The sequence below is a fragment of the Vipera berus genome, assembly GCF_964194415.1.
Source record: "Vipera berus genome assembly, chromosome: 1".
Lineage (NCBI taxonomy): Eukaryota > Metazoa > Chordata > Lepidosauria > Squamata > Viperidae > Vipera > Vipera berus.
Window position 1 is genome coordinate 237,915,367 of NC_138202.1, and position 12,127 is coordinate 237,927,493.

General features: G+C 44.7%; 1 protein-coding gene across 1 annotated transcript; it reads right to left on the reverse strand.

Moving 5' to 3' along the window:
* Positions 1–4,176: 4,176 nt before the first annotated feature.
* COX7A2 (cytochrome c oxidase subunit 7A2) lies at positions 4,177–11,626 on the reverse strand. Its single transcript, XM_081320061.1, has 4 exons — positions 11,490–11,626; positions 8,241–8,330; positions 5,410–5,494; positions 4,177–4,500 (listed from the first exon to the last, which is right to left on the reverse strand). The coding sequence occupies exons 1-4, from the start codon at positions 11,505–11,507 to the stop codon at positions 4,445–4,447; spliced, it is 249 nt and encodes an 82-aa protein (XP_081176187.1). The 5' UTR covers positions 11,508–11,626; the 3' UTR covers positions 4,177–4,444.
* Positions 11,627–12,127: the final 501 nt, after the last annotated feature.

Genomic DNA, 12,127 nt, shown 5'->3' on the forward strand with positions numbered 1-12,127 from the left:
TCCTCCGCGCAGACCTGCCGACCTTTGGGGAGGTTTGGGCGCCTCCCCAAACGTCCCCAAACCTCGGCAGGTCTCCGTTCCTGTTTGGGGAGGTTTGGGCGCCTCCCCAAACCTCGGCAGGTCTCCGTTCCTCCGCGCAGACCTGCCGACCTTTGGGGAGGTTTGGGCGCCTCCCCAAACGTCCCCAAACCTCGGCAGGTCTCCGTTCCTGTTTGGGGAGGTTTGGGCGCCTCCCCAAACGTCCCCAAACCTCGGCAGGTCTCCGTTCCTCCGCGCAGACCTGCCGACGTTTGGGGAGGTTTGGGGAGGCGCCCAAACCTCCCCAAAGGTCGGCAGGTCTGCGCGGAGGAACGGAGACCTGCCGAGGTTTGGGGAGGTTTGGGGAGGCGCCCAAACCTCCCCAAACAGGAACGGAGACCTGCCGAGGTTTGGGGAGGTTTGGGGAGGCGCCCAAACCTCCCCAAACGTCGGCAGGTCTGCGCGGAGGAACGGAGACCTGCCGAGGTTTGGGGAGGTTTGGGGAGGCGCCCAAACCTCCCCAAACAGGAACGGAGACCTGCCGAGGTTTGGGGACGTTTGGGGAGGCGCCCAAACCTCCCCAAAGGTCGGCAGGTCTGCGCGGAGGAACGGAGACCTGCTGAGGTTTGGGGAGGTTTGGGGAGGCGCCCAAACCTCCCCAAACAGGAACGGAGACCTGCCGAGGTTTGGGGACGTTTGGGGAGGCGCCCAAACCTCCCCAAAGGTCGGCAGGTCTGCGCGGAGGAACGGAGACCTGCCGAGGTTTGGGGAGGTTTGGGGAGGCGCCCAAACCTCCCCAAACAGGAACGGAGACCTGCCGAGGTTTGGGGAGGTTTGGGGAGGCGCCCAAACCTCCCCAAACGTCGGCAGGTCTGCGCGGAGGAACGGAGACCTGCCGAGGTTTGGGGAGGTTTGGGGAGGCGCCCAAACCTCCCCAAACAGGAACGGAGACCTGCCGAGGTTTGGGGACGTTTGGGGAGGCGCCCAAACCTCCCCAAAGGTCGGCAGGTCTGCGCGGAGGAACGGAGACCTGCCGAGGTTTGGGGAGGTTTGGGGAGGCGCCCAAACCTCCCCAAACAGGAACGGAGACCTGCCGAGGTTTGGGGACGTTTGGGGAGGCGCCCAAACCTCCCCAAAGGTCGGCAGGTCTGCGCGGAGGAACGGAGACCTGCCGAGGTTTGGGGACGTTTGGGGAGGCGCCCAAACCTCCCCAAAGGTCGGCAGGTCTGCGCGGAGGAACGGAGACCTGCCGAGGTTTGGGGAGGCGCCCAAACCTCCCCAAACAGGAACGGAGACCTGCCGAGGTTTGGGGACGTTTGGGGAGGCGCCCAAACCTCCCCAAAGGTCGGCAGGTCTGCGCGGAGGAACGGAGACCTTCCGAGGTTTGGGGAGGTTTGGGGAGGCGCCCAAACCTCCCCAAACAGGAACGGAGACCTGCCGAGGTTTGGGGACGTTTGGGGAGGCGCCCAAACCTCCCCAAAGGTCGGCAGGTCTGCGCGGAGGAACGGAGACCTGCCGAGGTTTGGGGAGGTTTGGGGAGGCGCCCAAACCTCCCCAAAGGTCGGCAGGAGGAACGGAGACCTGCCGAGGTTTGGGGACGTTTGGGGAGGCGCCCAAACCTCCCCAAAGGTCGGCAGGAGGAACGGAGACCTGCCGAGGTTTGGGGAGGTTTGGGGAGGCGCCCAAACCTCCCCAAAGGTCGGCAGGAGGAACGGAGACCTGCCGAGGTTTGGGGACGTTTGGGGAGGCGCCCAAACCTCCCCAAAGGTCGGCAGGAGGAACGGAGACCTGGGGAGGTTTGGGGAGGCGCCCAAACCTCCCCAAAGGTCGGCAGGAGGAACGGAGACCTGCCGAGGTTTGGGGAGGCGCCCAAACCTCCCCAAACGTCGGCAGGTCTGCGCGGAGGAACGGAGACCTGCCGAGGTTTGGGGAGGCGCCCAAACCTCCCCAAACGTCGGCAAGTCTCCGTTCCTCCGCGCCCTGCCTGCCTGCTTCTTTCCGCTGCGGAAAGAAGCAGGCAGGCAAGGCGCGGAGTTTGGGGAGGTGCGCGCGCACCTCCCCAAACCTCCCCAAACTTCGGCAGGTCTCGGACGGCGGTGGCTTGGGAGAGGTGCAGGCGATCCCGGAAGCACCAAAGCCTCGGCCGCGCACAAGTCCTCGGTAAGTTTTTTTGTTGACTGGAGTATAAGCCGAAGTGGAATTTTTCAGCCCAAAAAGTGGGCTGAAAAATTCGGCTTATACTCAAGTATATACGGTATTCTGTTTATGAAATAAATGAAACAAGCACCAAGCTTTGTGTTATTATTCACTCAAGACTCCCTTCTACATCACCAAGATTCACATGAAGCTCTGACAACATTCAAAGGGAACCATATGCAAAAAGGCAGAAAGCTTGTCAGGGAGAGAATGTTTTTCCTGAATTCCAATTCTCAGAATTCAGAAATGAAAAGCTGCATTCATCCACGAGTATGATCAGGGACTCAAACTCACGAATCTGGGGGGGGGGGGAATCCATGGAAACCATCACCTATTTTTTATGGCGATGCCTTTCCTCAGTATTCTTCTCCTTAACCCCCTGTGAAAGATGGTCCCATAACCTACATTCCTTATCAGTAAGTACAAAGGGGGAGGGCAGGGGAGAGAGATTAAAACCAGGAAGATAGCCGAGTTATTTACTTAAATTCATACCTCTTATTTGAAAGGCAGATAGCAGCTGTTTGTAGTGTTTTGTAAGTTTGTGAACCATTTTGAATTTGCAATATTTCTGCATAAATACGATCTAAATGTGATGTTCTCTGCACAAATCATAAAACTAATGATAACCTAATTAAACAAAAACATCATAGCCATTCATGTATTGATTGATACGTGTACCATTTTAGGGAACTAGAGTTCCTACTTTCCTCTGACAGTACATGTTCCTCTGCAACAGGTATTTCATTGAATTAAATCTCTTCCTCTACTATTCAGGTAGCAACATCCAGCAAGTGTTTAAAAAGCGCAGTTCGTAATAAGTTCAGTTTTGCAATGAAGAACTTGCTTTCAGCCATTCTATGCTTGTCCCACGTCATTGAAGGACTAAGGCCAGGGCTTTTTTTGTCATAAACGCTCAGAACGGAGTTCTGGCACCTTTTTTGGATGGAACCTTGTAGGGTAGGCAAGGCGGGTTGTATGACGTGTGAGTTCCGGCACCGTTTTCTTTTACAAAAAAAAGCACCGACTAAGGCTAAGACATTGCACCATCTTTAGTTTTCTATAAACTTCCAATATGCCAGGCAATTTTCAGTTACAATTGCCCCTTTCTTGCAAAAGCATTGCCTGAGTTAGCAAGTTCATGCTACATTCTGGGTCTTAATTGTCCTAATCAAATGTGTTGCATGTTATATGTATTTGTGAGGTGGTTTTATAAATTACTGTACAGCAGGAAGCATATATTTCAACACATGCTTATTTCTAAATACAAAGCTTCTACAATTTCTAAACGCTATGGCACGAAGGAGAGCTAAGAGGCTAAGAGCTAATAAAATATTTCCTTTTATGCTCTTAGCCTACAAATAAACAAAACTGAAATAATATGTGGATAATTCAGTTGCAATATCCTTCTTCTTTTTTTAATTCCATTTATATCCCGCCCTTCTCCGAAGACTCAGGGCGGCTTACAAGCTTTCAGTTATCTTCATAATACCATTCGAACTAAGATTCCAGACAATTGCTATCCTCTTCCCTGGAGGTAGGGAAACTGGGATTTCCACATCCCCTGTCAACGCCTCCCCCTATGCCTCTGCCAATACCTCCGCCCCCCCCCTCCCCCCCTGCACTGACACCGCAGGCCAGACAGGGATAGCTGAAGCACTGGATGTGGCCCGTGGGCCATAAAATGTCCAGGTCTGCTCTAACCGAATTATCCCATCCAGAATAGGACAGATAGATCAAATTTCTCCTGTTAAAAGCACAGCTGCCCAACTTCTAATCTACCAGCAGAGCCGATTTGGAGTCAAAGAGGAAATCGCTAAAAATTGCAGCCACTTCATATTCCACTGATACCATTTTTCCATTAGCAGTAGCAAATTAGCTTGATCCTGAGATTGTTTTTCTTAGATTAGGACACCTTTATTTATTTTGATATATTTTTAATGACAAACCAGGCGAGAAGGTAAATTATCACATACTTCCGCATTTATTGGTCATTTTTGCAACCAAACAGTAGCAATTGCAACAAATACAAACTTCAACAAATAATCTTTTAACAGTTGCAAATATATCCTTCAGGCCAAACTAGTTTAATGATTGCAGTTATTACATTTTCAACAAACATTGTTCCCAAACACAAAATCAAGTATTATGACAAGGACAAAGGAGGTCCCTGATGAGTGTAATGGAATGGAACAGAATGATGCTATTCCAGGATGCATCTTCTGAACTGGAGTTAGTTTTTCTTTGGCTTTCCTATTTCGTAGAAATTATACAACATATAGCCAACTCCTGAAGATATAAGAAAGACAATATATTATGATAGCCAGAACACAGATGCTCAATTGTAGTTCCCCTTAAAATACAACAGAGATGTACACAGACCCCTTTCACTTTCGTTTTAAAGGCAGAGATGCCAGATTAAGAGGTTTTAGAAAAGTCTTTCATTCCATTATTTTTTACATTTTAAAGGTCGATAGATAACATGAGTCCAGTTTCAATAAAGCTTTAAGCACATTTATTTTAAAAATTAATTACCCAAACCTCTAAGCTTTAAAACAGTATTTTAAAACACTGTAAATGTGTTTTTGCTAATTACACTTTTATTGTAATTTAAAAGCAGCACAACAGACACTAAGCAATTGAAACTAAGCATTTTAAAATCTAGATGTCAAAAAATTTCAACATACATTGAGAGATTGGGTCAAATATAGCCAACAGCAAATAAGTCTAAATTTTTAAAAATGGTATTCAATTTTCTTTTACTGAACAAAATGAGACTTAAGTCTTCTGTAATGGAAATAGTTACATATCTGAATTATGTCCTGTAACTCAAAAATAAAGATCCATATGAAGAACATCCCCAAAAGGCAACCCAAATATTTATAATGGTTTTTTTCTGAAAACAATTTTAAAATCAGATTAAAAGGATGAGGTAATAATTCTCTCATATTACACTGAATATATGAAAGATTTTGTATAACAAAAGGTTGCTATAAACAAATACAGCATCATATCAGGGGAATATTTTACCAAATTATTGACATTAAATATTTTAATTAATTATCAAATACTGTATTTGTTCAACTAAAAAAGACCTAGAACATTTCAAATTATCTCCTTTGGATTTAAATAGAGAAGGGTAGATTCTTTTGAAAATTTTAGGAGGCTAAAACAGCTTAGCTTATACTTAAAACTTACCACAAACAGAAAGGAGCATAGTAATACGATACAGCAGAACATCTGGTATTCCATTTTTCAAATGCACTGGAAGGCCATTATCTTCCTAAATCAATGACACAAAGCTCAGTATTCACGTATTAGTTTTGGATTAGCTTCTACAAATCAAGTTTCTCCTCAACAATAAAATTAAACTTCTGTAGCCATAGTTATAACATCCAAAAATGAAATCTTGATCTGTTGAAAATAGGCTTAAAATACAAAGCATTCTTTCTTTTTTCTAGGTACCTGTTATTATAGTACCGCCAATCCTGCAACTCAAAATCTTACCTTGAATTAAGAATGTACAAACCCTGAAGTATTTTTCCAAAAGATAAATTGTTTTGTTTTGATCTAACATAAGGACAATTGGTAGATTTTACAAAACAAGGCGGTAATATGAGACGACTGTATGACTGTAATTATGGAATGTCAATTGAGACTGAAGTATTAAGGATACAGGGGAAAAAAGGACGAGAGCCTGCCCGTTATTTTTATTCAGATGCTTTCACTTTTGGATTACAATAGTAGATTGGCAACCACCAGTAACTAGTAAAAGTACAAGAGATAGGAGGAGGAAGATGAGAGCAAACCACTGAAGGGGGATTACCTGAAGATGCTGCAGAAAATGTTTGAAGAATTGGGCGAGAAGGTATCTGAATCAGTTAATACTAATTTGGAAGCTTTTGACGAAAGAATGGAAGAAAGATATGCAAAAATGAAAGAGGAAATGAAAGAAGCTAACAAAATCAAAGAATCTATAGACCTAGGGATACTTAAACAAAACTGACCCCCCCCAAAAAAAATCAGATTATGAAAGGTTTCATAATTAGGTAGGCTTATGACGTCATAACATAGACTAAAAAGGAAACGTGACTGGACCAGGTGGTTTACCAGCTTATTACAAATGGTTTGTGGTTGAACACTGATGGGCTTTACCAAATATTATGAATTCAGCATAAGCCTTCATCAATCTCAGGTCCTCTGTCTGAGGCATGGGACTTTGAGGGATCTGTGCAGTCATCTTAGCTGTTCCTAGCACTGCCCTCTTCTGAACAGAAACCTCTGATGTTGTTCCTGGGATCTATTGGAGCCGCTCTCCCAGTGGAGGCGTCACAGCCCGAGTGCTCCTACCATTACTGGCTCCACTTTGGGCTTTATTTTTCCAATCCTCTCTACTTCCTCCTTTGGGCCTTAATACTTAATTCAGCTTCCTATACTTCTTCCTGATGTTGCTTTCACTTGACACTGCTACATCTATCAATGTGGTGGCTGTCTTTTGGTCTTTGTATACCGCCATGATATCTGGTTGATTGATCTTGGCTTGACAAGGTACTTCCTTTGCTTGATTTTTCTCCCATGTCTGCTGCTACCTCAGGCATTCTTTCAGCAGCTCATCTTTGGTGCCATCTTTCCGATGTACCCCTGGTGCTCTAGGTTTCGGCCAGGACATGGCTTTGACACTCACCAAATCCTGCCCACTTACTGGCTGGTGTACATCTCTGCACATTGTGAGGAACTGCCGGGTCATCACAACTTGAATGGATCTTTGGAGAACAGGATATTTATCTTCTTGGTTTCTGCTTAAGTGTATCTCCTTAACCTGGTAGCTGGAGGCTTCATTTAGCAATCTTCTGTCTATTCATACTCCTTCATATGTTTCATATATCTCTCTTATTAGGTCTACTTTGTAGTAGTAATCCATTAATCCCAGATTCTCTTCTCTCATCCCTGTATGATTTGTTCCAGGTGCCCACTTGTTGTCAGATTATCTTGGTTCCCCAACATCTGATGCCGACCTTATTAATCCAGGCAAAGTCCAAACCACTATGACTCAGTTCATGTCACTCTCATATCTGAGATTGGCAGGAGAATGTTAAGGGGTCTTTGTCCAAAGACCTTACTGGCTAGATAGGTACCAGTTGGGATTCGAACCCTGGTCTCCCACATAAAAGAGCAGTGCTCTAACCAGTACACTATCCAGCTGTTTTATATAAATAAAAAATAAAAAAGGAGGCTTCTCATGGCAGAACAGAAACAAAACCCCACATAGAAAGACAAATTACACTCCAAACCAAATGCAGAGAGGGAAGGAGTGTGTTAACATAGTAATGGAGTGGGCAGTTTTTAGTGAAGAGTCCTGAGAAAAGTGACTTTTTGTACACAGAAGTTCCCAAGAGCTGTAAACAGTGGTATACAGCAAAAGAATCATAAAATCCTCCACTTCTCTATGTCATTCTACTGCAGTTGTCCTTAATGGTAAAAAAAGTACATCCAGCTGCCAATGTTCACACTGTGACATGGAGATTTCTCGCTAGAGTGTAAATTCTAGAATAAACAGCATTAATATCTCAGTTACTTAACAGCAACATAGGAATTCATAATGAGCCAACACTGAAGCATAGCTATCTACTGAACTGAGTAAATAAGCTTAGTGTTAATTCTTTCTTATGATACCTAATAACTGTAAAACAATACATTAAAATTGCTGTATTATTTCACTGGGTACCCTTATAATTTAAAAGCCTAAATTTTTCTTACCTAAAAGTAATAGCTTTTATTTATACATGCCAAGACATGCATACACATTGATAGTTATACATATATTCATCTCAATATAATTCTGGGTTTTGGAATAGCATAACAAACAAATATACAAATTTAAGAAAGAAGCTGTATGATGGCTTTATTACTCAATAACTACTGATAAAGTATCTTGAATCAACTAATTTTACATAAAAAATGTGTAGGAATGATACCAATGCTCCATTACATTTATCTGTTCTCAAAGTAGGAAGATAATCAGCAAATACCTGAAAATGTTTCTGCTTCTCAGCAATCTTGTTTGCAAGCTGCCTGCGAGAGGCAAAGTTTATGGGCTTTTGTGCTACTTTCCGTACAGCCTACAACAGAAATACAAATATGTATTTTGTGTGTGTAACAAAGTCTGTGCAGAGACTCTAGCATGAACCCACCCTAATTAATGACAGCAGTAATATACAAAGGCTGATATTATATTTTTATTATTTATTATAATTTTTAAAAATCCACATCTGCAGAAGTACAAACCTTCTCCCCCTAAAACCTACTAATAACCTAACCTAACAATGTTAACTATGGTAACAGATACCTGCAGGTGAGATGCATGGCATGTAAGTTGAATAAATTAAAGAAATTTACATTAAATTGTGGGATGCTGTTACAATATATGCTGAGTTGCAGTGATTGCCAGAAAAACAATAGTAGAGGAAGGCTCTACTTGCATACTGAATATCCACATGAAGCCTTCTACATGGATAGCATAATGTCCATAATTTTGATCTCTGCTGTAATCAAAATCATTTACGAAGGGTCTACAGGCTGCATCCATGAGTATTATAGTTTATACTAACTTTTCTCAAAATTAGCATAGCATCTTTTGAAAAATAGGATCACCAATTATTTTTACTGCTGGGAATAATAATTCATATAATAATTCATATATATACACATACACACACACACACATATATATAATATGAGCTGTCACTGTTGTGACTACTGCCTGTGGATGGCCTTGGGTTAGGCTGAAACAGGAAATAAGATTTGTCCCGTGTTTGGGGCCTAGCAAGGTATTCTAAATACTTAACAAACACTTAAAATACACACACACACACACACACACACACGCTAGTTGTTTCCAACTCTAGGGGCTGGACAAGCGCCTGTCCGAGGACGTCTCTGCGGCATGACTAGACGCCAAAGGCGCACAGAACGCTGTTACCTTCCCACCATGGTGGTCCCTATTTTTCTACTTGCATTTTTACGTGCTTTCCAACTGCTAGGTTGGCAGAAGCTGGGACAAGTAACAGGCACTCACTCTGATACGCAGCAATCGGGATTCGACCCGCCAAACTGCCGACCTTCTGATCAACAAGTTCAGCGTCCTAATCCACTGAGCCACCGCGTCCCTTTTATATATATACTTATTTGTTCTCATCAGTCAGCCACACCCTTCTGAGATTCAAACCTGGGCTGACTGCACATTAGGCAGTTGTTTTAACACACACACACACACACACACACACACACACGTGTGTGTGTGTGTAAATTTTTGGATTGCTAACAAAGAATTAAAGGGAGACTGATATGGCCATTTCAAACTTATTTGTTCTCATATTCGAACCTGGGCCGATTGCACATTAGGCAGTTGTTTTAACCTCTAGGCTACAGGCTCTTTCTCGCTTTGTTAGCTGAGAGGCAAGGGAGATATGTGTTAAGTATTTGTTAAGTATTTTAGAGGTTAAAACAACTGCCTAATGTGCAATCGGCCCAGGTTCGAATCTCAGAAGGGTATGGTATATATCTTTACTATAGCGTCTTACATAACAGCCCTCAGAATCCTGTTAGCTTTACAGGTAGTCCTCGACGTATGACCATAACTGAGCCCCAAATTTGTGTTGCTAAGCGAGAAATTTGTTAACTTGAGTTTTGACCCATTTTACGACTTTTCTTGCCACATTTGTTAAGCGAATCGCTTGCAGTTGTTAAGTTAGTAACACCGTTGTTCAGTTAATCTGGCTTTCCCATTGACTTCGCTTGCCAGGAGGTCACCAAAGGGGATCACGTGACCCTAGGACACGGCAACCGTCATAAATATGAACCCAATTGCCTAAACATCTGAATGTAAATCACATGACCCTGGGAATGCTGCAACAGTAAACAAAACAGTCATTAAGTCACATTTTTTTCCAGTGCCTTTGTAACTTCGGTCACTTGCTCTCAACATGGGGCTGCCCCTGAGGACCACTCGGAGGCTTCAGCTGGTGCAGAATGCAGCCGTGCGAGTTGTGATGGGAGTCTCCCGATACTCCCATGTAACACCTCTTCTCCGCGAGCTGCATTGGCTTCCGGTTGCCCTCCGGGTGAGATTCAAGGTGCTGGTGATGACCTATAAAGCCCTAAATGGCGAGGGTCCGGGATATCTGAGGGAACACCTGCTGCCGGCATCAAGCTCCCTTCGTCCTGCGTGCTCCCACAGGGAGAGCCTCCTCAGGGTGCCGCCGGTCAAGGATTGCCGACGGGCGATCCCCAGGGGGAGGGCCTTCTCTGTGGGCGCGCCTGCCCTATGGAATCAACTGCCAACGGAACTCCGGACTGCCCCCGACTTTCGTTCATTTCGCCGGGACCTAAAAACCTGGCTCTTTGAGCTATCTGGTCTCGACTGAGGGGTTTTAATGTTTTTAAATTGTGATTTTAATTTTTTGCGGCTAGACTTAAATTTAATTTTATTTTAATTTTATATTGGATTGTTTTTAAATTTTGCCTTGTAAACTCGCCCTGAGTCCTTTGGGAATAGGGCGGTATATAAACCGAATAAATAAATAAACAAATAAATAAATAAATAAATAAATAAATAAATAAATAAATAAATAAACAAACCAAATAAACCAATAAACCAATAAACAAACAAACAAACAAACAAACAAATAAACAAATAAACAAATAAATAAATAAACAAACGAAGTGTGGTAAGTAAAGGGCAGGGGTCTGCAACCTCGGCTCTTTTATGACTCGTGGACTTCAACTCCCAGAATTCCTGAGCCAGCATAGCTGGCTCAGGAATTCTGGGAGTTGAAGTCCACGAGTCATAAAAGAGCCGAGGTTGCCGACCCCTGGTCGAGGGCCACCTGTACTCCCTGAACGGGAGATGCCTGATCCGCGCTACGCTGCCCCTCAACTGTCCACACCGGGGCGCTCTTCTTTCACCCCTCACCCCATGCACGACAAGGTCTGCGAAGCTCTACTTGCCAACCGTTAGCGCGGGACCAAGACCGGGAAGCCACCATAAAAATCTGCATCGCCCGAGTCACCTTGAACCCAGCTGTCCTCTCTGAGGTTAACCACCCGGCTTCGTACGGTTATCGTCGAGCGGAGTAGAGAGGAGCAGTCTTGGCCCTCAGGCCCCAATACGGGCGGAAAGGCGGACATATTTTTTTTAAAAAAAGAAAAGAAAAGAAAAAAACCCCACATCTCAACGGTTCCCCAGGGTAACCTGCCCCTCCCCTCCCGGACTCACGTACCAAAAGGGTTCGAAACATCTTGACAGCTCCGCCAATCGCTCCCTCGCCTCCGCCGAGAACAACCCCCCACCAGGGCAAGTGTAGGAAGGAAGTACGGCGCGGTCCCCCGCCCTGTGACGTCACGCGGCCAAACTTCCGCTAAAAGACGGAAGGAGCGTCGCTCTAGCTCTGGGGCATCGATGGCCCAGTGAGGTGAACGCGAGGAAGCGGGGGGGGGGGGGCGGGGGGGGAAGGCAAGTGCTGTATATTATAAGATACGGCTCTTCAAACTTGGCCCTTTTATGACTTGTGGACTTCAACTCCCAGAATTCCTCAGCCAGGCATGCTGGCTGAAGAATTCTGGGAGTTGAAGTCCACAAGTCATAAAAGGGCCAAGTTTGAAGATCCCTGTTTAAATATAAGACGTTATAGGAGGGGAGGGGAGGGGAAGGGTTGCGGCGGGAAAGAGTACTAAAGGCCGTTTTTATTTTTCGTTTTTCTCTTCTCTGGTGTGTTTTTTTTTGTTTTTTGCACGAGTGTAAAACTTTCGGAACCAAATGAGAGGCCGTTTATGAAGTCGGCAAGGTCATATAATGCAGCGTTTCCCAACCTTAGGAACTTGAAGATGCGTGGACTTCAACTCCCAGAATTCCCCAGCC

Coding starts and splice junctions, on each gene's coding strand:
- COX7A2 (XM_081320061.1), bottom strand. Junction 5,495..8,240: donor AGAAGCAGAAACATTTTCAG/GTATTTGCTGAT, acceptor TCATTGATTTAG/GAAGATAATGGCCTTCCAGT. Junction 4,501..5,409: donor TATGCTCCTTTCTGTTTGTG/GTAAGTTTTAAG, acceptor TTATATCTTCAG/GAGTTGGCTATATGTTGTAT.